Raw genomic sequence first — 27,133 nt, forward strand, 5'->3', positions numbered from 1 at the left:
GAACAAAAAAATAAAAATACAATCATTGAGTAACTCAGGGACGGCAAAACTTGCTATGATAAATAATTCAGAAAAATCCAAAATGTTCAGTTAGTGGTATCAGAATGACCATAATTTTTGTAATGTATGACACACTTATTTGCCTCAACAGTTATTTTCTTTTTAAAATATTGAGAAAGAAAGCATGCAATAGAAAGATCAAAATTAAAAAATAAAATAAGCTGAGCAAGCAACAACCATGTGTTGAATAGACCTAATCTAGTAAATCAAAAGCTTGGCCTGCAATCTGAACATGAACAATCATTCACATGATTTGCACACTAACACTTAGTTCTTTTGTTCAACTTGAGGGTCAAGAAAGAAAAAAAATAAAAATAAAAAACTCTTCCTTAGCAAATAGATGCATAGAGCAGCTGAATCACAGCTGGACTGAGAACCAGCTTTGCAAGCAGAAAGCACATGGGTATTGGAAGAAGGCATTTGTAAACCTACTTGTCACTGACCATTTAAACCCAGCCTCCAAGCAGAAGCAAACAAGGCATCAGACACACACAGACTGATTAATAAAAAAATAGATATAAAAAGAAAATACTTTCACAAGCCAAAGAAAATAAGAAATGGTAAAATTTGTACTCCAGGGACAAATCTGCTATTAAGTCTGTTATAATAGGATTTCTCTACATAAGCAGTGTGTATGCATTTGCATCTTAAACCTCGACAGTCTTTAACAGATGAAAAACTCTAGTCTTTCATCTAAGTGTTTAGTTCACCATTCTATCCTAACTATCCATCTCTCTGACTCTGACAAAAAAATATAATATGGAACATTCACACAGAGAAAAATTGTAATTGGACATATTAAGTCTAATTTAGTCTTGTAACTTTATACATTAAAGGAAGTAATGATGAAACAAACAGCAACAACAACAAAAAACAACAACAACAAAAAAAAAACCCAACACCACCACAACAGCTAGAATCTCCCATATTCTCAATACAAGGAATCTTGAGTCTTTATATGATATTCTTAAAAATATTTTTTATTTAAAGAAAAATGGATAAATATAATTCAGAAAAGATAAGCAGACCAGTAGAGTATTTGAGGCAAAAGTTCCATCACAGAAAAAAAAAAAAAAAAAAAAAAAGAACATAAAAATAAAGAAACGACATAAAGACAACTGATACTATAACTGAGCAAGCCAAAATTTTTGTCCAGCTGAGACTACATGAACAATAACTTTAGTGTTGCTCCACAGATGACATATAGCAACAGCTGTTATCTCTCTACTACTTAGCAATCAGTGCTATTTCAGAAGTCTATTCTCCCTTTAGACCATACAGACATGGCTTGTCGTCTTGATGCAGTGAATCCAGGACATGCAAAACACACTACAGATACTACGCAGTGCTTGCACATAGGTTTTGTTTAAATTAGAGGATGTATATAAGGGTTATTGAGGCCACACCACGGTCTTTAAAGCAAACTCATTCATAATTTACATCATGTAATCTAGATTGAATTAAAATAATAACAGCACTACAAAACACAAACATGGAATACTTTTCATAAACCTGTTGGCTGTGTATTTTTAAAATCACAGAATCAGAGAATCAGCAACATTGGAAAAGACCTACAAAATCATCCAGTCCAACCATTCACATATCACCAATAGTTCTCACTAAACCGTGTCCCTCAACACCATGTCCAAATGTTCCTTGAACACCATTCCTTTACATTTCTTTACTTTATATTACATTACATTTCCTTTACATTACATTCAAATGATGTTTGAACTTGGTCAACAATTTTGTGCCAGTAAACATTTGGTGACTATAAATATAACCAGCAGAATTAAGTATCAGTACTAACTTGGTTTGTCTGAAACAACACATTGTATCTGAGCTATCTTCAAGTTGCCCTGCTGAAGCTATTAGAACTTGCTGTAATATTTTTCATATACAAAGATGACAAATTCTTTTTTAAACTGATGGATGACATTCTTCAATGGTTTATTTCTACGGCTATCCTGCTGTACATCTTGTGCTGCCAGTTGATCATAAGAGAGAAAAGACCACTCATCTTCCTGTTTATCAAACTTCAGACACTTATTTCTTTTTCCCTTAGAGACAGACAATTTTCGGACATCAAAAGCACCATCTGGAGCTGCCTGTCCCTTTACCATGTCTGAAAATCTATTATGAATGTCAGACATATCCTAAATGAAGACACCGAAATATTTGGTCCCCCAGAAGTTTCAAATTTTAGTCAAGTCTAAGTCATGAAGTCAATTTTAAATTGAAAGTTAAAGGTCAATAGTCACAAGAATTAAGTCACTTATAAATAATATTGTACTACAAATGATAAACTGCATGCTGACTCATCAGCGATGGATGACTATGTATGAACTAATATTCTACTTGTATTTTGAGAAATTTCAGGAGGGTTATTATTATTACTCATTTTTCACACATGGAATTATAAATGCAGACTAAGTAAAAAAAAGACTCCTATTTATTTTTTGGTTGTTTGTTTTTTCTTTATCTCTATTCTGTTATTTTACATTCAATATTTTTTGAAGGAAAAATTTGAACCCACACACTTTATTGTTAACAAGTGTTTTGACACAGCGTACCAGATAATGGTGCTGTTGCAGAAAGAAATGCTTTACACAAAGAAAACTCATGACAGATTGCATGATTAGTTAGAAGTGTCTTGTAATGTTCACCAGACCAACAGTTATTTTGGTATTTTAAAATAAATGCAAGAATGAACCAGGCTATGATCCCCTGATTTAGGAAATCATACTTTTTGAATTCATACTCAAATAGGTATGCAGGCAAAAGGAAAACACTATTCAGCAATACTAAAGACATTATCAACTGAATACGTAGCTCAATCACAGTTTAATTAACAGAAAATACATTACATTTGTCTTAAGATGGCAACCTATGATCATGTATATCTGAAAAAGCTCTACTTGTATACAGATTAATTAAATTTCTCAATAGAAATGCAGCTTCTCTCTCTCAAAAGTGCAATGGATATCTCTATCTGTTTTACTTTGTATGTTAATAGATGATGATTAAGCAGAAATTGTGTAAAAATGAACACTTTTTAAGAGTTATTTATTTCTAAACTGTTTAAAACAAATTATTCTAGCTACCTTATTTACTTTATTCAGCAATTTCTATTGATGAAACTAACTCAAGTTCCATCTTTTTCACGCACTTGCAAGAAAAAACAAACAAACAAACAAACAAACAAACACAACGAGACAAAAGACAAAGTAACCTTACTTATAAAACCCTATTTCACTCCTTGCATCAGTCCACTTAAGGAAAAGAGATAGCTCTGAGGGCATGTTATAAGATTCTTCCGTAGAAGCAGAAAAAAACCTCACATAGTCTATTTTAGACTAAGAAGTTTGTTTTAGACTTCTTATAAAAATGCATCATAGGAACATCAAAGATTTGGAATGCAAGGTTTCCTCTGCAGTCAGAAGAGAGAACAGCATTTGCTCCTTCTACATTTGTAAAAAACTTAACAAGTTAATGAAAAAAACAAAAAACAAACAAAAAAAAAAAACACAAAAGAAAACAACAACAACAACAAATTACCAAATTCACTGTAACTTTCAGAGCTTCTTTAATCAGGAAATTAAGTCAAATGAATCACTCAAAGTCTACTCCCAAATACGTTTTCAGTCCTTTTGTTCAAACTTATGGGGGAGACATTGAGAAATTTGCTAGCTAAAATTGGAAGAAGGCTGTGATAAGCTTCATATCTATAATATCAAGAAGGATGCCTACCAGAAATGGCTGTTATACATCTCACAATTTTAACTGATTCATTTATTCTCTTGCAGCAACAGTTTGAGAATTAGAAGACCAAATGTTCCTGTTAGATTACTACAGCTAAGCATGCCTTAAAGGGCGATATTAAAATAGTATAGATTGCTCATACTTGCTCTATATCTCAAAAAAGCTTTAATCTGTTGCTGGTTTTTGGTTGTTTTTTGTTGTTGTTGTTGTTTGCTTCTTTCTTTGTTTGTTTGTTTTCAGTAAGAAAACAAAATGAACAAACATGAATGTATTCCCTATGTGTGCCTAACCCAACCCTCTTCCTTTCCCTACATCCCTTCAAAATCCATCTTTTTTGAAACTGAGTCCTCTGCTTGTCCTCATCAGTATTTAATAAGGAAGACAAGGGTGGTCTGAAGGGTTCTGAGGTGCCACAAGCAGATGCTTGTAGCCAGGAAAGCCAGGAGAGAAATTATTCATGCTTGGTTCTCACAGATCTTCAGTGTCACCTGGACTTTATTCATACAGGAGCCCAAATGCAAGAGGAAAAACAAACAAAAAAAGAAGCTTCATTGGTTCTCTGGCATACAAAATTACTTCACATACCAGTTATGGAAAAGAATTCAGACTTGATCATAATTCCTGACATCTATGAAGCCCGTGTATTATTTATGGAAATAAAACAAGTTAGTCTGGTGAACAAGACAACAGCTGAATGTCCCCACACTTAGGGGACAGCTCTTCCATAACTGGCAAGAGGTGTTATCTGGCAGATGAATCAAGAACTATGCTGGTACAATGGCATTATAGAAGACATGGCAGTTGACTGAAAACAAATTTGGCTGTGCCTCAGAAAGCTGAGTCAGTATCAGTAAAAAAGCACTGCTGACTCTTTGTATTTCCCTGAAGTTTAACAGAATGTGCCATATTACAAGATAGCAAATCAGGAATGCCAACATTTAAATGTGATAAAATAAAATATGGAAATCTATTATTGCCTGGTTTTAATTATTTTAAGCTTGTTTAATAGTCATTTCATTGTGTTCATTGTGTTCTCTTCCTCTTCCTTTTTTTTTTTTTTCTTTTTTTTTTTAAATTTTTAATAAAAACATAAATGTCTTTTCTCTTTTAGTCTGAAGGCTGCATTATTGGAAAAACATTTTTAAAAGTACTAAGAACATTTTTACAGGAACTTTTTATATCTTGGATGTTTAAAAAGCACTTATGAGTCTTGCTCACGGATCATTAATGTAATAGAAGATATACATTGCAAGTAAAGACAGAATTCCTCTTTGCAGTTTCTGTTAAATCATAATGTGTGTTCTTAGAAATAACTTGTCATGAAAAATCCTTTTCATTTCTTTTCATGACTGTGATTGAGAATGTTCCATGATTAGAAAAATAGAGAAATTTTCTATTTCTATTCTATTTTCTATTCTATATTCTATTTCTAGATTACCTAAGTGTTTGAATTCTTCTTTCATATATCACCAATGTAATTTAGCTGAAATATTTTCTGTTAGTCTGTCTTCTTAGAATATTTTTTACAAAGATAAATTTGGAAATACAAGGTAAGGATGGAAACATGCCTTTAATGTACATTTATCTATTCATATGAAGTAACTATCCTGTAGAAAGAATTAAGGGTGTGAAATGCAGCCCTTTCCTAAGGCAAGACTGGGATAGATATGGTGTAATGGTTGTTTTTTGTAGTGGAATTCTCATAACTGTAATTCAGATAGTAATTTACACTTGAAGAAATAAGATACATCCCTCATTCTGTTAATTTTTCTATTTGTCTTTTGTTGTCAAGACTTACCAAGACATTTATCACATAATTTGAGCAGCCTAACTATTTAGAAGCATCTAGAGGTCCTGAAATTTTTTTGAACATCATTACCATGTGCAAGAAAATGAAAACAGGGTGGTGTTTTTTTGTTGTTTTTGTTTGTTTGTTTGTTTTTGTTGTTTGTTTGTTTCTCATGATGTTTTCCCATAGTAACATCACAAGCTTTATTGTAAGAGTGAGTTCAAACAGGAACAACGAGCCTATTCCTTAGTGGAGAATAGCAACACTTACAGAAAGAAATTGAATTACTATGGATATAACGTGCTTTATTCCTAAGGGTAATTTTAACTTCTTGATAATACAGAAAAGAGCTTTTAGGTTGTACACATTAATCCCAGTATGTAGGTCAGAATCTCATGCAGTAGAGTACTTCAGCCCCTTTACTGTCAGATGTATACCCTGTATATGTAGTTACCAGCCTTGACATTTGATCTACTAATCACATACTAATCTGGCACCTGAGTTTATTAGACAATAGGTATCATGAAATCAGTATGATATGCAGTTGCATCGAGTCTGTTAGGAGAACATTTGCAACTTAATGTCCTCAGTTCAAGATATATTTCTGTCATATAGTCAAAGATGGTACTGTTTTATGTACCAGAGAAGACACTTGTGGGGTCCAAAAGCATAGATTCCATTTTCTCACCACCAAGCTACCTGTACATTTACTGTAGTATTTTATTGACACAGGCTTTGCTTCACAAGTCTGAGAAGTTATCAGCAAGCACCTACTATTCTTTTATAGTTAGTTTATGTCGCTTTCCCTGAAAACTGGAAATTAGCCATGATAAATTAACACCAAAACATTAAAGGCTAGGCAAAGAGCTCTAATACACTAAGCAGTAAAACAGACAAAATTAAATCCCTGCGCTCTGCATAGCAAGACATTACATTTCAATATCTGCAAATATAGCAATTATCAAACTAAGAAACAACATTATGAAGATTCACTCCCATTAACTACACTTTAGAGAAACATTTTTTTAGAACAATTACCACATACATTTTAATCAAATATGAACAATACATTTTATGTAATTCTGAGTATTAAAATGTTGGGACACAATACCTTCATACCATGAATATAAAAATCTATTCCTCCCCCTTCAATGTAACTCATTTCATAAAGTCAGCCCAAAATAAAACAGGGTGTGTAAAGGTGGCAGAATATGTCTTATAAACTTTAATTGTACACCTGGAAGGTTTTTTTTTTGTTTTTTTTTTTTAATGACAGTCCACAGAAAATGATGTCAGACATGTTAGGCTGGGGAAAATAATCTGAGTGTAATTTGCCTAATTAATACTAACCTCTTTGCTTTACTTGTAATTATTTCACTCATCTCCTAAAACTTAGCTTATTAAAATCTATCCATCATGGCATGGATCATACAGCATTTCTGTCATTGGGCTTTTTGGCCTTTGTCTTTCTTCCTTTCAGATCCTACCTACAGAGAATTCATAAAAGGAAGAAGTGTTCTAAAAAGTTGAATGAGGGTTAAAGGTGACAAATTATTATAGCTCCAGATTATTTATTTATTTCTGTGGCTAATAATTCCATGAACTTGGTCTCCTTCTTTCCTGGAAAAGACACTGGTACTGTTCACTTGTCAGTTGTGAGACAGCTAGTTGGACTATTCATTTATAATTTTCACCTACCTTTATGGTGCATATAACAACAGTTTTTCTTCTTTTTTTCTCTCTCTCTCTCTTTTTTTTTTCTTTTTTTTTCTTTCTTTATTTTCCCCTCTGTTGTTCTCTATGATAGAGACTGTCTGATCTCATGATTACTGAGTGATCATACCTATATGTCTGAAGTGCTTACCTCAGTGTTTAGCTATATTGCAGATGAGATGGATACATCAGGTTATGATTTTGTTAAAAACAAACAAACAAACAAACAAAAAAAGATAGTAGAAGTGATTAATGATAAAATTATTCACAAATGCGGAAAAAACAGAAGGTCTGCAGTTAAACTGTCACTCATCCCCTTAAGGCTTGATTCAGTAGAATAATGAATATTAGAAATATTTCTCCTAAAAGCGTGCTTTCTTCTTTAAATAATATATATATATTATATATATATATATATATATAAAATATATAATAATATATATAATATAATATATATATATATATCCAGCATATATCTATAAATATACCTGAAATGCAAGGATTTCAAAGTTTCAGATAGATAATTACTGTTCTGAAGACATTGTAGGGGTCAAGAGGATCACATTTCTAATATGTAATAATTCTGTTTAGTCAGGTTAAAAGGGGAAAAAAAACACAAAACTATCCAGACAGGTCCAACTAAAGCTAGGCAACAAAGAATCTGTGTACGTCTCCAGAAGTTACTGCTTCCTTTATCTGCTTCAGCACTGCTTATTAGCACTGAGTTGTAACTGGAACCAAAACTACAGGTCCCCATCTGGATTCTGCTCATAGCATATGAAACGTCTCAACAGCTGCCTGTCTTATTAGCATAAGAATTTTAACTAATGAGTTGAAATGTCTTCAGTAATTTCCACCTGTCCATCCTGACTGCTTTCGCTGATTGCTGCCTCTGCCTCAGGAGTAGATCAGCTGTATGGGAAGCAGTGCTGAGCCACTGTCATTCACTGCAGCGTGACTGGAGTTAAGCTGGGACTGTTCATCACCAGGATGAAATCTGGAGCTGTTTGGTCAGATCCATGCCACCACCAACCCAGTGAAACTTTTGGGAGGGAGGCAGGACATATAAAAAACATGAGAACCAGAGCAGCCTTTACGACCTACTTGAGAGAGACATAAGAATTTAAACTCCAGGCTGAAGTATTTCTTCTCTCTACTGTCTTGTAGATCCTTGTTCATATCTCCTGTCACTTTAGAAGAACAACTGGATTACCCACAGTGTTGCCTGAACTTAGTGGCTCTTGCTACAGCACACTTTAGAAACTATGAATCCCTACCTGAAAACAAATTCAAATTGCCTGTCTGAGACAGTCTAAATGTAAGGTGAAGGATAGCAAGTAGATGTTGCAAACCAATGAAGGATTGAAAATATGATCTTAGTTTTTACAATTACAGCATAAATTTTCCAGTTTTTTTTTTTTTTAAAGAAAAAAAGAAAAAACAACCTGCAAAACCAACAAAAACCAACTAAACAAACAATAAAAATTACTAATCAATGTAATAAGCATGAATTCTGAAAATAGCAATAGTTAATGTCTCTAATGATACTTCAAGTGCTTTGAAAATTCATGGTGTTTTTTTTCCTCGAAGTTCTCTTATTTTCTATGTATTAAATACATCAGTGACATTATTGTCCATAGATTCCAAACAATTAAAGTGGAAAAGCTCTATAATCAGAAGCAGAAAAACAGTTCTTGGCATATTTAAAATATACATTTTTCTGTCTTCATTGCCTTCCATAACTCATTCCAAGAAAATGGAAAAGTGACTGATATCATTTTTCTGGAGTTCATTCTCACACAGCATCCTTTCCTGCAAATTAGAAAGGTATGGATTTTGTAGGTGGATTATTCAACAGACATTGATCTGGTTGAGAGACTGTATGTAGAGGGCGACAGCCAATGTCTGGATGGAGATGGGTGACAAGTGGTGTCCCTCAGGGGTCAGTACTGAGACCGATGCTCTTTAACATCTTCATCAATGACAACCACAGTGGGATCCAGTATATCCTCTCCAAGTCTGTGAATGACAACAATGTTGACATACCTGAGGTATGGGATGCCATTCAGGGAGACCTAGACAAGCCCTAGCAGCAGGTCCAGATGAACACTGTGAGATTCAGCAAAGCTAAGAGCAAGGTCTTGCACCTGGGTCAAGGCAACCCCCACCACCAATGCAAGCTGGGAGTAGTAAGAATAGAGCAGACCCTGCCAAAACGGATCTGGGGCTACTCGAGGATTGAAAGCTGGACACAAGCCAGCAATGTTCCTTCAAAGACCAGAAAGCAAATTGTATCCTGGGCTGTATCAATAGCAGCTTGGTCAACAAGGCAAGGGAGGTGATCTTGCCTCTTTACTCTGGGCTGGTGAGGATTCACCTGGAGTCCAGACATGGAGTCTTTGGTATAGAAGAGATGTGGACCTGTTGGAGCACAACTAAAGGAGGGCCACAAAAATGATACAAGGGATGGGACACTTCCCTAAGTGGACAAGCTGAAAGAGGTGAGGATGTTCAACATGGAGAAGGATCTTTGGGGAGATCTGGGAGTGGCCTTTCAATATCTAAAGGGTGGCTGTAAGAAGGAGGGAGGAAGATTCTTTAGCAGGATCTGTTGTGATAGGAAAAGAGGAATTGTTTTTTCAATTCAAACTAGAAGAGAGGAGATTTAAATTGGATATAATGAAGATTTTTACAATAAGGATAGTGAGGCAGTGAACAAGTAGCCCAGAGAGGTGGTAGAAGGTGTACTGCTGGAGACATTCAGCATCAGGCTGGAAAGGGCTTTGAGAAACTTGATCTACGTGTAGGTGTCCCTGTTCATTGCATGGGCGTTGGACTGGATGACCATTAAAGATCCATTCCAAATCAAAAGATTCTATGATTCCATAAGAATTGTGAGAGTCGGAATTGATTATTCCTGTAGGAGGTGGTTGGCAGAAAATTAAATATTTCTTCTAGATATTCTAGATTCAAGTTTATGATGAAATAAGGTAATGTGTTATCTGGTCAGCCACATACTCACAAAAAAATGAATTCAGTTAAGGCTTTATAAATATTTATTTATAAATAATTAATAAATATTTATAAATAAAGAAATAAATCATCAACAAACCCACAGTAGTACTGGATCTTCATTCCTTTTATAAAGGTAGATCTTATTAAAAATAAAAATAAAGATAAAATTTTTTTTTAAAAAAAAAGAAGAAGAAGAAATAGTAATAGTGAAAAAGCAAATGCCATAGCAAATTTTTATTTTTTCAGCAGGATTATCCTATCTATGTTGCTTCCTTATCCCACATCCACCAGATAGCAGGAACATGACAAAACAGACTTTAATTCTTTGGTTTTAGTAGCTAGACAATAATCAACAAGGCAATGAAGATCCATTTGCCTATGACAACCAAAACTACCAAACAGCTTTTCATCAACTGCACTGTTAGAGCACAGATCCTAAGAAGAGAGAAGATAATGCATTTAATCCTCTCATGGCCATGCTCATTCACTGTAGCATTTCTCCAGACATATTCTGTTAGAAGTCAAGCTTCCTGCAGTGCTACTGCCATTTAGTTCATTTTAAAGCTCTATCCCACTGCTCACTCAGCAATCCCATCAGTCAATCACAGCTTTTTCACAGCTGCTTCATCCTTTTCTCTTCCTTGGCTAAAGATGACTTGTGCACTTTATCCCATGAGATTGCACTGTCCTCTGCAAATCAATTGTAGCTCCAGTTCACACTGTAGGTAAAACTGACTAAATCAATTTTTTACTTAAATTCACTTATAATCTACTTTTCTTAAGGTTTTTAATGCATTCTAAAAGAGAATGACCCACTTTTTTTTCTTTTTTTTTTCTTCCAAAGTTACTATCTGTCATGTTGGTACTGGTTGTAGGTACAAAACTGAATTAACAAATAACTATTTGTAATTGCTAATGAATTTGCAAATTAAAATAATAGATTAAAAGAAAGGAAAATGTCAAGCTCTTATAGGTATTCAAAAAGCAACAAAAAAACTTTAATGCATAATGCCAACAGAAAATTTGTTAAAGTTTTTAACCAGCACAGCCACTAGTACACCTGTAAGTGTGGAGAGGGCGAATCTGGCAAGTTTTTCCTCATACTGCATAGTGAGGTCACAGAGCTCATGTCAGATTCCAGTTCTACATAGAGAAAGATTCGATATAGTATAATTTAAGGTCTATTGTTCCAGGCAAAAAAATTGTTGGTAATAGATATATGGAGCACAGTAAAATCTAACCACTGTCATATCCATACTCTTTAAAGCAGTAGCAGTAGAGCCAAAGTCTCAACTGAATTCAAAAATTCTCAAGCAAGACTACTACTACTAATAAATAAATAAATAAAATAATATTTTAAGCCTAAGATGACATTATGATATATCCCTCCCTAAAACAGGGCCAGTAAAGACAAAATATGCTTTAAAATCATAGTTATTTACCAGAAAACTTTGAATATAGATTAAGTCTTACCAAACCACAGTAAAGTCTTTCTATAGTCAAAATATTCTATGCAATTGAGCTGTTTTCTCACAATTTTCCTTCCATGATGCCCAATTATTTCAATGCTCACCACCTATATTTTCCTCTGAGCATCAGTGACCATGTTAAGTTTTTATTATTACTGGAAAATTTATAGCTCAGTCATTATCAATATTTATTAGATATACTTTTCCACATTGAACTTTTAGCTACTGAAATGCCTAACACTTTTCCATAACATCAGATTTCACAAGGTATGTCCTTCTTCCTACAGTCCTTGAAGTGAAAAAGAGGATGTCCAATCTCCAATCTTTTATATTGTCAACAGACTTTGCAGTGTTACAGTTTCTTGTCTTAATAAAAAACCAATCCAGTTTGGTAAATGCAATGACTGACCAATCATCTCACAAAACTAATCTATATTCAAAACTAAGTCAATTAAAATATTGTGTACTTTCATCTGGAGCTTATTTTAAAATAAATCAACTTATTGATAATACGGTGTTTATTATTATCTAGTTATAGTTATTTTACACAGTGAAGAACTTGTTCAACCTTCCAAAAAGAATTTTTTCCTTCATAATTATTTTCCCATAAAGCCATATTCCCACCATATTTCTACATTTGTCAATTCCAAAATGTAAGGAAAGGGATGATCTATGCAGATACATACTCTTATCATCATAAGATATATCTTCTATTAGGGAAAACAGAAAAAAAAGTAAGCAAACAAACAACAAGCAAGCTATTTGTATTAATACAATTTTGTCATTCTAGAAATTAAATAAGTGCAAATATGACCAGATCAGAACTCTCCTTCATACATTTGGGATAAGAAAGTGTGTCTTTTCAAGTAACACAGTGAAGAGACAGACTTTATCTACAAGTATGTTAAAAGCATTTAAAAGGAATGTACAAAATTCTATTGACACCACAATAAGGTTTGTGCCAGAACACTTCTGTTCTCACTTAAATAATACTTTGGTTTTCACAGGGATAAAATTTTTATTGGCTTCCCTGAGAGCAAACTTAGGTCAAGAATTACTCAAATTCTGTTTTATATTACCATTTTGAACAAAAATATGACTTCACACACTGTCCTTTGCCATTCAAAATTCTATGAAAAAACTATGTCAGTTATTTTACTTACATATGTAATACTGTTCTTAATTTCTCAAAGATGGACAGTCTCGGTTATCTCCTTCATCCCACATGAGTAGGAACACTTCAAAAGTATTTCAGAATTCCCTTAACTATTCTCATTACTGTTTATTTCCTTCCTTCTTTATGCAGTATAGTTCCTATCAGATACCACTGATAAATAAGGAAGCAGCACTGCTTTTATTAAGTATAAAATACAAAAGAATTCCGGATGTTTTTACATAATCTGATATCAATATTTTTCCATAATGCAATTGTTTTCAGCTTTCCTTCAAGTGACTGAAAGCTCAGCATTGAATCTTAGGGATGCTCAGAAAATATTTAATGTTATGTCTAATGTGGAATATGCTAGTATTTTAAGAACAATTCATGTTCTAAAAACTTTGAATGCTATTTTCAGTCCTGGGAAATCAAAGGGGACAGAAGAACTTGGAAAGAAAATCTCCAAAAGAAGATTGTTCTTACTGTCTAGGAAGTCACACCCCTGTCTTCAGCTGAGAAGGACTTTGTGTTTTTTTCTCCTCCCATTTCTTTTTTATTTTTCTTTCCTATTTATTTAGTTTTTTCTGCAGTAAGTGAGAAGGAAACAACATCACTTCGGGAGTACATTATTCCTTAGTTGTTCTTCTCTTGTGGTCATTTTAGCATGTCATCATAAGGTAAGCTTGTGAAAATGTGCAACTACTGACGTAATTGCCTGTATTCGCCTTTTTTCAGGACACAGCTAATGCAGTACAAGCAATTTTTCTATAAAAATAATGCACTATGTCAGAGTTAAGCACATCATAACATACAAACAGGAGTAAATACTCTGTAAACTTCTACCTTTACAGATCTACTGTTATATGTTCATGCATGTAATGTCTTCCTTGCTAACAGGCACACATATGCTTAAGACAGTATTTCTGGTATATGTCTATTGTTTTGTTGCTCTGAGCTCTTTTCTAAGTACATATGCTTTATATTAAAGAAAAAAAGTCTGTACAATTGATAGCTGCAAAAAAGAAAATATAAACAGGGTAAAAGAGTTGTTGAAAATATAAAAGAAATGCTGAAATAATAAGGCAATTCAATTTAAGCATTTAACAGAGAAGAAGTTGGTATCGCAAGTCTAGAGAAGAAAAAAAATGTAGATTTGCAAAACAGCATCAGGAAAATCTTCCTAGAAAAAAAGAACTTGAAAGTTCCTCATACAGTGCAGTGAGAATGAGACTGTCAGGTTTTTAAAAACTCACATACAAAATCCCAAGCAGAAGTAATATTGAAAATAATATTTTTGCATTATTTAAAAAAAAAAAAAAAAAAAAAAAAAAAAAGAAAGAAAGAAAGAAAGGAAAAAAAAAGAAAAAAAACAAACAACAAAACCCACAGTCCTTCTTTACTGACATTCATACTTCTAAATTTCAAACGCTCATCTTGAACTCAAATACAGATTGTATTCCTGGAATAACAATGTATGTTACTAGTCTAATTTTGTTTTTATTAGCATTAACCTAGAATTTCAGGTGTAAGTGATATACTTCATGAGTTACATGTTATTCTGTATACATGTCCAGTAGGATTATCATTCTGTTTTCTCTTTATCTACAGAAAAGAACACCACATGCTAATTTCAATGTCTTAATATTTTCTCAGGTAATAATATACTCACTGAACAAAAATATGATTTTTAAAATCATAAATCAGTGTAACTTGAACTTTTAAAATGGCTCTTGAAAATAATTTTTAAACCAGATCCTTGAGACAAAATAAATAAAATACAAAATCTTGAGGTAATTTGCTGAATCTACTACCTTTTCACCCTGAGAAAATATCACGAGTTTTCAGAAACAGGCACCTCTGTTGTGAGTTTATCAATTTAAATATTACATCGAGAATCATTATGTGTGTATATATATATATATATATGCCATATATATATATATGACATACACGCACATTCAAATACAACAGAATACAATCTCATGCCACACAACCATTTCTGAATGCTTTTCCCAGCCCAAAGTAGGATGAGAAATGAAAACACGAAGATTTTCTATTCAAAAGTTTGGATTATTCATTTTGGACATTTCCTTCCATAATATTTGGAGGGGGTTAATTGTAGGCGTGTATTTGAAACATTTTAACACTTGAAAGTGGTATTTAGTCTTTAAAATCTGGTGGGGTTTTTTTTGTTTTATTTGGCCGCCTATTTTACAAAAGCTATTCATTTGAAAGTGTGGTTTGACGGTTTGTTTGTTTTCTTTTCCTGAGAGAGCAATTACCACATCAACGTCTTGCTAACTGAGCGGGTAAAAAGCATTTTCATGATCAGGTGCTTAGTTCTCTTGGGGCTGGGGGGGTGGGGGCAGTGGTTGCGGGATGAAGGACCTTTGAGAAAACATTTACTTCAACTACAAGCAGGGACACGAGATAATTCAGAGTTGTAAGAATAGTAAAGTATAATAGCACTTAAGTAGACCCAAGTGCTCTGTCATGGAAATCTCCATAGGCAGTTCCTTAATGTTGTTCTACCATGTACGAAAAGCAAATGGTAGCTTTACAGAGGGAGATCTTTCTAATATCTTGAACGTTCAGGACTCTTCCCAAGATCAGCTGAGTTAGTTGTTTAGCACATATTTTGTTAAATGTGTAAAGAACATGCATTCTTAACATACGTGTTATTGTGAGAAGTATCATGCAGTTGTGCTATCTTAGCTTTTCTGAGATTTGTAGATCACAATGTGATTTCTAATTGCAAATTAGATATAAATCATTACAATAATGAAAACAAAATATTTGTTTGAATGATTTTTTAAATAGTTCTGTACTAAGCAAAACATATTTTCTATTATTATCTAGAATCCTTTCTTGCACTGTTGCCCAGAAACAGAATTATCCCTCTTCTGGATTAAAGATGAACTAGTGGATTAGTCTATCACTGATGACAACATAATATATCCTTCCCAGAGGCTTAAAATGAAAGGAGGTCTGTTAACCACAGAGTATGTTAAAACAACAAGAAAAAAAAGCCCTTTGACACAAAACTATGTTTTAACACTAAATATCATTGCTTATGGAGTCAAAGCATCAAAGCTCCAGGTTCAGTACCATTTATAAGTTATATTCCTTTCATAGTCTGCATCACTTATGAAACTAGAATGACATGGGATTGATTCCTATGGGGATTAGCCATCATTATTATTCCTAGCTTTAACTACCTGAACAATCTAAGCACTACCACCTGGACAGTTTAAATGAAAACAAACTTTGATTTAGTATTTCTATATTTCTACCTGCTGCTTAGATAAGTGTAGGGATATTTTGCAAAACTGAATTTCTTTATTAAAAATAATAATAATAATAGTAAATTGTCAGTTAAAGAAGGAATATTTTAATGTGAATATTTCATGTGCTGATAGCTATACAATGGCAACTTCTAGATTAGGCTTGTGTAATATTTAAACCAAATTCTTACATTCTACTTGCAAAGCAACACCTAATTAGCCCATAATAAGATATAATGCATTGCTTTTTTTCCTTGAGATACATAGAAATATGATTAGGTAATTATGTATTTAAAAGGATGCATGAAAATATAGATCAGTTGTTAGCATGACATATTTCTAAAACAGACAACTGTGTCTGCTCCTTCTTGCTTAAGATTGGCCCAGCTGACACTACGAAGATTAGTAAAGAGTAGTAAAGAAGTAAAGAACACAGCTATATTTGCTCATAGAATTCTGTTAGGCAAAACTTTCTATCACACTTGTATGTTTGTGTTACTGAAAACACAAGGATTAGACATTTTTATAGCGTGTTTTTGTGATTGTTGTTTTGTTTTAAACAAGGCACCTTCACATCATCACTAACATTATTTGTTCAGTTTGATCTTATAAATAAAACAAATTGCAACACATTTGTGAGTAGAGCTCATAAACTGTGTGCTCTGTCTTTTGAAATGACAAAAAGGGGGATGCAAAGGGGGATGTTCCTAAGCACAATGCAGGGAAGAATTGCTTTTCTTGCAAATAACAGTATCAACAACAAAACTCCTATTAGAGCTTCATGCTTCAATATGCAGTAAATAATACTCTTGTGCTTTATAGAAATAAAAAGAGTGGAGGGGTGAGAAGAACAGACTTTGAATACTGTTGAATTCAAATTAATTCAAAGGAATTTAAAGTTGACATATAAGAGGGATTTCTTTATAAACAAGCATCAATTATATACAGACCTTAATAATATTTAGCTGTGTACATTCAGACTAGCAGAGCAGTTATAAAGCAATTCTACATTTTTCTGCAATTGATCTCAGGGAGTATATTATCTTCCTGACACTTACAAATTATCAGTACAGTAATTAGAGTTCAATTGTCTTACTCACATGCTAACTGGGCCATTGAGATAATGTCAACAGACACATAACCAATGGGGAAGCAAGCCAGTTAGACCGCAAAATTTTCACTCAAGTAGACAGGAACTCAAGAGTTTTTATTCTACTTTGGATTTTTGGAGGGGCTTTTTTGTTTTGTTTTGTTTTGTTTTTGTTTTTGGTTGGTTTGGAGTTTTCCAAAGTTCGCATCTTAATTTTTAATTTTAAAATGTGTGTGAATCCCACTAAAGAAGAAGCAAAACTCCAAAACTCCAAGTACGGGCATCCCTTAACCCAGAGCTGTAAAGGAGCGAGTCTGCACCCAGCCGAAAAGCCAGCACCTGGCCACGGAGCAGCACCAAGGAGAGCTCCACGGGCAGAGATGTGCGTAGCGGATGCGCTGCCCTCCCGGCTGGCTTTCAAGGGTTCTTTATTCGCAGATAAACCCTTCTACAGGAATTAAACTTCTATAGAGACCGGTGGATAAGGGAAAAATAAAAAAATAAAAAAAAAATCTAAACTCTCTGTCTGGGGAAGCCCCATCGCAGCACACAAGTTTCCTGCAGCAAGCCCGGCGCCAGTAACAGCTCGACTACTGGCACCAACCCTCCCAGAGCCCCCTTGCCAGGAGCTGGGAAGAGAAGGGAAGCATACTGAAGCATCAGCTGTCCTCTTCATCTGAAAAACTGAGAACAAACCAGGCAAGAGACTGAGAAGTCTGGGAGTCACCTAGCCTCCCCCTTCTCCTAGGCGGCTACTGGTACCAAGGAAACCCCTCGAAGGAGGAGGAGGGAGCCAGAAGACTCCCATCGTAAGCACAGTGCTCCTCGTTCAGTTCCTCTCCTGGGCACCCGGAGATGAAGCCCACTGCCCCTGCCCGAACTCACGTGTGCCGTCAAACCGGGTGGCGATGGTGTCGAGGAAGGTGTTCTGGGGAGCCAGTAATCCCTTCATAACCGGCATTTTTCCAGCGTGGTGCAAGGTTCCCCATCAAAGTTTGCCTACGAGGGTGATTCGAGAAGAAAGTGTAGAGGGCGCCCGGGGAAAGGAAGGAAGAGGCAGAGGGAGGGAGAAAAGGATGGGGACGGGGGAGGGGATGAGGAAGATGGGGATGCCGCCGAGCTGCGCCGCCCCCGGCGCCGGGTGTCCCCCCGCTCAACAGCTCCTGGCCCGTCGCCCCCCCGCTGCTGGCTGCCAGGCGGGGCGGCCGCGCAGCGCCGCGCACAGGTGCAGAGCACCGCCCAGGGGCGCAGTGCCCCCGGCCAGTAGCTGGCCCAGCCCCTTCCCCTCGCCTCCCGCAGCGAAAAGCAGCCTCTCTCTACCTACGTATGGAGCACCGCTGCAATAGCAGCCCCAGCGCTGGCAAACCTCCTTCTAACCCACCTGAGCCTTAGAGGCTCTTAACTCTGGAATATAGGGGATGCCCTAGGCTTGAAACACACTTGCTTTGTGAGTAACAACATCACAGGGTAAAGCTTAGGACATCACTTTGCTTAAAGGAGAATCACTGTTTCAACACATATAGTAACTGCCTCTGTAGATGCTAATAGGAGAGAGGAGGACAGGGAGAATGTTCTATCACCTGTGAGGGTAGTCTCCCAAGTCTCTCTCTCTCTCTCTCTCTTTTTTTTTTCTTCTTCTTCTTCTTCTTTAAATCTGGGGTGATTTTTCAGTTCTGGAGGATTTTTCAAAAATCAGCGTAGTTATTTCCTCAACCATCCTTTAGAAATTCTTCCCTGAAATAATCCTAGAATGAATATATTCTCTTAGGTAACCAAAGAGAATAGACACAAACAGTAGCTCAAGAGGTCTAACGTGTAAATTTGGGAAGGAGGTGAAAAAGAAAAAAAGGAAAAAGCAGACACACAAACTGCTCTCACATCCAGATGAGTGATTTGTTCAGGCTTGATACCATGGTTCTTTGTATTCTGGCAGATAACAACCCAATGTAGAATCATTCCCACTATGGTAAACGAAAAGACAAGACTTTCTCCTTGTTCTTCAGGACCCCAAGAGCCAGGAGAGAATTGAAAATGTGCTCCCTAATCTACAAACTCACTGTGCATTATGGGGGGATGCCTGTTCCTCTCTTGCTGTTTTATAACACTGTTGTTTTTATTTCATTTTATTCCAGATTTATTTTGGGCTCTCCCTTCCTCTTAATGGGTAGAGGATTGATTCTCACTCTTCAGGATAAGCAGTGAAGGGAAATGCTACTGAAGGTACAAAAATTTGGTATTATGGTTCCTGAGATTGTTTGTTCTATAACCTTCCCAGACACTGAGGTGAGTCTGATAGGCCTGTAGCTACCAAGATCATCTTTCTGGCCCTTTTTGAAGATATCACATTCGCCAGCCTCCAATCCACCAGGATGTCCCCAGTCAGCCAGAACTGCCAAAAAATGATGGAAAGTGGTTTGGCAACCACATTGCCAACTCCCTCAGTACTCTGGGGTGCAATCCATCCAGCCCCATTGTAAGCATCCAGCTTTCAGAGCAGGTCCAAAACTATCTCACCATGGATCATGCAGGGCTTATTCTGTTCCCCCTCCCCATCTACCAGCTCAGGAGGTTGTGCTCCCAGGGAGTAACAAGTTTTACTACTAAAGACTGAGACAAAGAAGATGGCAAAGATAGTAACCTGCATAATCATAAATAAATATATTTCATTATTTTGATTCATCAAAAATGTCATAAAAAGGGGGAAAACACCATCATTTTCTAGTGAAGTTAAATTACTCCCTAATAACTCTGCCATCTCATAAGTGACTAATATTTATCTTGCCAACAGACAACAGTCTAAGCAGTAAACATCATACTATGCTTTGAGAGCTCTATGGTAGGCTTCAGTAAGTTTAGAGTTTTAAAAAGAAATTTCTTAACAACCATGGAAAAAGTTTTTAAAAAATAATTTAAGAAAAAATAGGCCTTATGGCTTAACATGGAGAGTGGAAGAAAGGGTGTATGTGTTTGTTTGAAACTAAAAAGTATCAGTCACACAAATGCACATACCAAGGAGGACATACTGTTACTAGAGAAGTTATTTGGTATGCTTTATGATACTAACTGTAAATACAAATTACAGTTGAAGGCCAGGAGTATGTGATAACAAGTGAAAAGCAGGCAATGACAATGAAAGCTATACTAACAAAGAGATAGTAATGCACAAGAGAGAGGAACAATACAAGGATACAAATCCTTTGTAAGAAGAATGTGTTGGAGGCCTGGAGACTGATAACTTCAGAAAAAGAGGAAGAAAATTTCCAGTGCTTAACAAATATATGCAATCATTGCATTCTGCTATAAATCAGTTATTACAACAGCAATGCACTATGAACAAACAGTAACAGCTAAGCATTTAAAAAATTACAGTTGTGTTCCACATATCACAAAATAATCTCCAGGTTTTTCAGCAGTAAGAACTGATGGGCTAACTTCCCAAAACAATACACAGTGAAAAACATTAAGCTAGAGAAGAGATACTCAACTGTAGCATCCAGTTCTGCATATTCTACATTTTACTCACAAAAGCGATCCTTCTTGGTACAGCTTGATGCTTAACTTCAGAGTTAGCCATAAAACACTGAAGTATTAAGTCTGAGATAGTTCAAAAGCAGACAAATTCAGCAGGTTGAAATTTCAGAGCTGAGAACAAGTTGTTCAGGAAAGCTGGGAGAGAACAGCTGAGACTATTTCAGAGGAAAATGAATGAGCAGCTGAAATTTTGTAGTTGAATTCTGGAAAATTATTTCATAAGATTTTGATGAAATAAGGACTAGGGACTCTGAACAGTCACAGATGGATTTTGATTAAATATCTAAGACAAGGTAAAGTCTAAACAAAGATGAAAGGCTTTTATAATAAGCCTATTTCATGTCTAGGTAAAAAACCCACATCGTATACACTTCTTTGTTTGCTGTACAGAGTTTTCCTAAATATGTGATACATTTCTAGAAAGAATTTATCACAGCAATTATTTGCACTGCTGCTGCGCTTCAGGTTGCAGCCAGCAGACAGTAATTCTCCAAGTGACATTTAGTCAGGGTCTTCCAGTTTAGGCCAGAAGTACTATTAATAAAAAATTGTTCCTTCAAATTACAGTACATAATACATATCTCATCCATATGCATCCTCCCACTTATCCTCATATTTACGTATTCCACTTAAGAGGGTACATTTTGAGGCACTGTATGACAGATACAGCCAGCAACCCAGGAATCAGGCCACAGGCTGAGTTTTACACAGAATATTTACAAGCAGCAGCATATTGTAGCATTTTTAATCATAACTGCACTCCTTTTCTTCATTTATAATTTAACTGGAAGCACATTTTCCAAGTTTCTTATTAATATTCCGCAGTACCACGAACTACCTCATAATATTAGGACTTAGAAACTGATTCACGGATTACCTCATAATATTAGGAGTTAGAAACTGATTCTCTGGCACGAGCACTTGACCTCAACTTACTGTCTACAATTATGCAAATGAAAACAGTTAGTGAAAATCAAATTAACAGTCAAAAGACAGCCTGCAGCTTACTTTTGCACTTTAAATTGCTACCCAATTATTTGTTTATTAACATGGGCATGAAGTTGTGAAAAAAATAGAAAAGGAACTATGAAAGAACCTAAAAGTACTAGTAAAGGGCAAAGACTGGCAACCTGCTGTTCATCTGCCAGGAAGAGGCTAATTTAGTCTGAAGTAGCGTGTGTTAAGAGTATTATCCTAATAAATGACCACAGTGCTTAAAGAAATGCTGGCCTTTTGTTTTCCACTGCGCATAAGCCAGCAGCAGAACTTCACAATAAAGCTTTATAACTGAAGACCTACCAAGTAGGGCACTCTGGGTCAAGGTTTAAATACAAAAGACACCACTCCTGATCCAGGAAGTGGTTAAATTGCTGGAGACTGGAAGATTGTAAAAAAAGGAGCTGCAATGCTCTTCTCATTAGTATTCTCTTCTCTCACTAAATGCTGTTAGTCACAGGGGACAAATGATTGGGATTGTCTATTGAGATAGACAGACCCTTGGTCTGACCCAGTAATGGCCGTTCGTGTACTACTTGGACTACAGAGACCTACTTGCAATTACACATCTGCCAGCAGTTCCAAATATAAACTCACGTTCTCTGTTGAATACGATTTTGCCAAATGTGGCACTCTGTTTCAGACAAAACATTTTCTTCCTGAAACTTTTCAGTTAAATAAATAAAACTTTCAGCAGTTTTCAACATTCAAATGAGGAAAAATAAAACACTGAGAAATCTCAGCAAATGAAGCTGCAACTCACTGGAACATTATGTAAAGGAGCCATACTAGGGAATAGGACTGGGACACAGTAATTGAGAGGAAATGGATGAGCACAAATGAGAATTAAATGGAGCAAGGAAAAACTGGATCTCTGTTGGGAACCTGGTAATCCTTGAGGCATAGATGAGTTAGATTCATTGGGAACAGGATACAAAATGAAAAGAAGAGAATGGGTTTTGGAACAATGGAATGAAACACCATTAAGAGAGCCAAAGGTAAATATTAAAAAAGTTTGTCTAGTTAAACAGAATGATTTGAGGAAATACAATCCCCATCTCCAGGGTTTGTAAGCACATACTTAATGGTTTGTGTAATAACCAAGTTTTACAAGAAATATTAAATATATGATGAAGGAAAATATAGCAGATGTCATTCAAAAATGTCTAGATAGTTGTCAAAAAAAATTATGGAACCACATTTCAGGTAAGGGTTTCAGTAGACATCAAATTGTTCTATCATTAGTTGAGTACCATCACTTAATAGAGAGTTGTACTTCTATGTTCAAAACCATCACTCAAAGATGAAGAAACAATAAAGGAAGATCACTTCTGAAGATGAAGTTCATGGTTAACTGAATGTGAACAAAAGTCTTCCTCTTAAGAAGATAAGGAAAGGGAGAATGTTTGGTTTAGAAGACTGGTATAACAGTTTATTTGCATATTTTTTATCTATAGAAGACACATCACAAGGCTATTTACCTCACTACAGCACTGTGGGAAATATTGATACTAGAGGATCTTGTAACTTATTCTACAGCATTAAAAAATAATCATAGTGTGCCAGTTCTTCCACTATTGTTGTTCCCAAATATCTCCTTTGAATGCTAAGTCAATAAAAATGCAGTTGTTGTGATTACATTGAATCTAGACATTAATATCGTTTTCATTGCTGTTGCTTTGACAGTTGTTAATAGTAAGCCAAAAGGACTACTGATTTCTTAGGGTTTTTTTGTTTTGTTTTGTTTTTTTCCCCATCTCATTGATTTTATTTTGTTTATATAAGGAAAAATTCTCTTATTAAAATGTAATTTTAATAGTTAAAATCTGGATTCAGGAGTCCCATGCTTCTAACAAGAGGCATTTGCACCCTTTCGTGTTGTAAAGCATAAAGATGAGAAAATTAGCACTATGATGAATATATTTTACTAGACATCTAAAAATGTAGTTCTTATGCAAAAGCTTCCTACAAATGTTTGATTATGTTTTGTGACATGTATCATTTAATTATATAACTTGTGTGTGTGAACAGTAAGAATTTATTTTCTCAAAGCTGTAATTAGCAAACTTCACAGAAGTCAGAGGCATTTGAATCCAGACAATAAGTTTTGCATTAAGAGCTTCCCAACAACAACAAAAAATTGAGACGTTTTTCCCCCCACTGTATGTTTATAATCAATGCATTATATAGCATTTGACATAATTAGAGTTAGTTCACAAATCTTCTGTCATTGTTTTGCACGAGAAAAATTCAATGTTTAAAATCACGACAGGTCAAACATAGCCTCTACCTCAACACATGCGTTAGAGGAATCCTGAAGAAAATTAAGGAGCACATATACAATGACCACTGAGATTAAAAAAAGTATACTTGATATAGAATTAAAATACCATGAGAAAAATGTTAAATACTATAAGAAATGGCTTAAAAACTTGTACCAATTGTAAATACTTGCAAGTATTTAGAGGAAGATGTGTTTCTCTGGCATTACTATAGCTCCAGAATAACTTTCCATGAAATTTAAATACACTTAGAAAATGACAATTTCTTAACAAAAAGGCAAAAGGTCAAATATTTTGCCAATGCTTACTTGTACGTCCCATTCCACAGATAATTCACATTTCTCCCTTTCCCCAATTTTCAATTTTCAGACAGTCTAGAATTTGTTTTTGAGCCTTCTGACAGAGGTACAGACATTATAATTGACATTCTCAATTCAGGAGATTGAGTTCAAGTAGAGAAGTATGCCCATGGTAGAGAAACCCACAAGAAGTAGTAATCTAAATTAACTGCATACATAAAATTGAGTAATATGAGTTTACTCAATAACACAAAAGACAGAGGATTAACTGTTAAAACTATAGACACCTGAGCCAACATAATAGAACATTCTTTAGACTTTCTAATTTACAGGTAATACTATGAATTTTTACATTTTTTCATCTTCTTTACTTTCAAGATTCAAGTATTTACACACACAACAGATATTTGTGTAGTATTAAAAAATACTATACATATATTCTTGTATGTTCAGAAAACATGCACACATACTCATATATAAACCAAATAACAGCCAACAATCAATTTCTGATTAAGTGGTCAAGCACAAAACCATAATGACAAAGCAAAGAGCATGTCCCATAACAATCTTTCATGTATTTAATTTAAATAACTGGTACAATTTTCAGTTTGTCAAGATGAGGACTACAATAACACCTTGTTCCTAATTAGAAAAGTAGAATGAAGAGATGAGAGTGAGGAGAAGAAGAAAGAACATTGATTTTTAAAATATCTGAAAAAAAAGAGTTAGATATCTTTCAAGAAACATAGCATCAGCTAGAATAGATGAAGACACTGCAATATGCATTTACTTTCTGAAAGATAGGAAAAAGTAAAAAAAGTTTTCCCATAGATCTTGGATAACATTTTAATTCTGATTATATCACCTATATTATAACCATGTTTCTCCCCACTTCATGGCAGTTGAAAAAAAAACATCCTCAACAATTAGTGTATAGTGTATTCTATTTCTTTATTAGAGTTACATCAGAATAAAACAGATGGACTGTAATTCATCGAGCAATGAGAAAGTAAATTCTTCCACCAAGAGTATAACAATCAGCCTTGATATCAGTTGATCTGCTTTTCAGTCTTCTCCATCTTATGATCTACTTTCCCTTTTTCCCTTTTTTTTTTTTTTTTTTTTATTTTTTGAAAGAATTTCATTACTTTTCATGAGGTCATAAGAAAAGAAGAATTTGCAATGATGCTTAAGCATTTGTGTTACACCACACAACTCAGTGTCATCTGCAGACATGATGAGGATACACTCAAACCCATTGTCAATCCAATTAAAATATTAAAGACTGTCAATCCTCTCACTGACCCCCTGTGAAATACTGCTCAACACTGATCTCCATTCAGATATTGAGCCATTGACCACAACTCTCTGAACTTGATCCTACAGCCATTTCTTCATCCACTGAACAGTCCACTCATCAAATCCATGGCTATCCAATTTGGATAGAAGGATGTTGTGAGGTACAATGTCAAAGGCCATACTGAAGTCCAGATAGATGGCTCAGTAGACTGAACAATGGCTCTTCCCTTGTCCATCAGTGCAGTTACAGAACCACAAAAAACTACTAGGTTGGACAAGCAGGATTTGCCCTTGGTAAAGCCATGCTGGTTCCCCCGTATCATCTCAGTCTTCCATGTGCCCTAGTATAGCTTCCATGAGGATCTGCTCCATGATCTTTGCAGGCACAGAGATGAGACTGACTGGTCTGTAGTTTCCAGGGTAATCCTTTTAACCCTTCTTAAAAATGGGTGTTATATTGCCATTTTTCCAGTCACCACTAACCAAATAATGTTTGGTTTCTACTCTGTTGGGTGTTGCATGGGAGAAGAGCACACAAAAACTAGGTTGAAATCTAGTCAGCTTTGAAAAGAATGTGATAATATATAGAACACTTCAAACTTAGGGAAATCCATGTTTTTGTTTAAATTTTGACCTTTCCTTTTTCTGCCCACCCCCACCCCCCAAAATTTAGAAGAACTTGGGAGTTCAGATGTTACTGTCTTCCATTAGGTTGCCTTTTCCATAAAACCCTTTACATAAACCCATATATTTCATCTAAAGAGAGCCCCCTACTCTGATCCAGTAATGTGTCCAAGTAAGGAAAGCCTTATGTTTGCAGAGAGAGAGAGAACACACAAAATAGGCATCGTATTATAGTTAGGTGTAAATATTAAACATTAAAAGGATTAGGGAAAGAATATGTGCTATGGATTTTGCAGAAAACAACCAGCCTTGCTGTATGTGCAGTCTCAGAGCCCTATTTATAGTATAATCTACTCCCTAGACAGGTTAGATAAGTCTTCTGATCCTTTTTGTATGCAGAACTTAACATTCTTGAAATTTTGAAGAGGAATTTTTTTTTTTTCTTTTCAGGATGACTTTTGGTGTTACTTTGCAGTCTGAGGCTCACTACACAGACTGCATATCAGCATTTTCCGTCTCATGGAGAGCTGAAATTAAAGTATTAAAATGCACATAATGCAAGTACTGTCCCAAGACAACTAACAATTTACATTTTTTATATATCCTCGTAGTAAATAAGGGCACAGAAACCCACAAGTATTTTCATAAGTATATTTGGGAGACTTTACAAGCAATAGAAAAGTTTTTACTATGCTCTTCTAAAGCACATTTACTTTCCAACAACTAATATTACTTCTTGGACTGAAAACACATTAGAGTTATCC

At 35.1% G+C, this 27,133-nt stretch overlaps 1 protein-coding gene across 1 annotated transcript in view; it reads right to left on the bottom strand.

Annotated features, from left to right (window-relative positions):
* The window catches only part of KCNH8 (potassium voltage-gated channel subfamily H member 8), a 151,448-nt gene extending 133,063 nt beyond the window's left edge, over positions 1–18,385 (bottom strand). The window contains exon 1 of the mRNA XM_015854013.3: positions 18,224–18,385. Coding sequence (XP_015709499.2) covers positions 18,224–18,299 — 76 coding nt within the window. The 5' untranslated portion in view covers positions 18,300–18,385. The remainder of the gene's footprint in view (positions 1–18,223) is intronic.
* Positions 18,386–27,133: the final 8,748 nt, after the last annotated feature.

Source organism: Coturnix japonica, chromosome 2 (assembly GCF_054131305.1).
Source record: "Coturnix japonica strain WE chromosome 2, WE-NBRP24, whole genome shotgun sequence".
NCBI classification, from domain to species: Eukaryota; Metazoa; Chordata; class Aves; order Galliformes; family Phasianidae; genus Coturnix; species Coturnix japonica.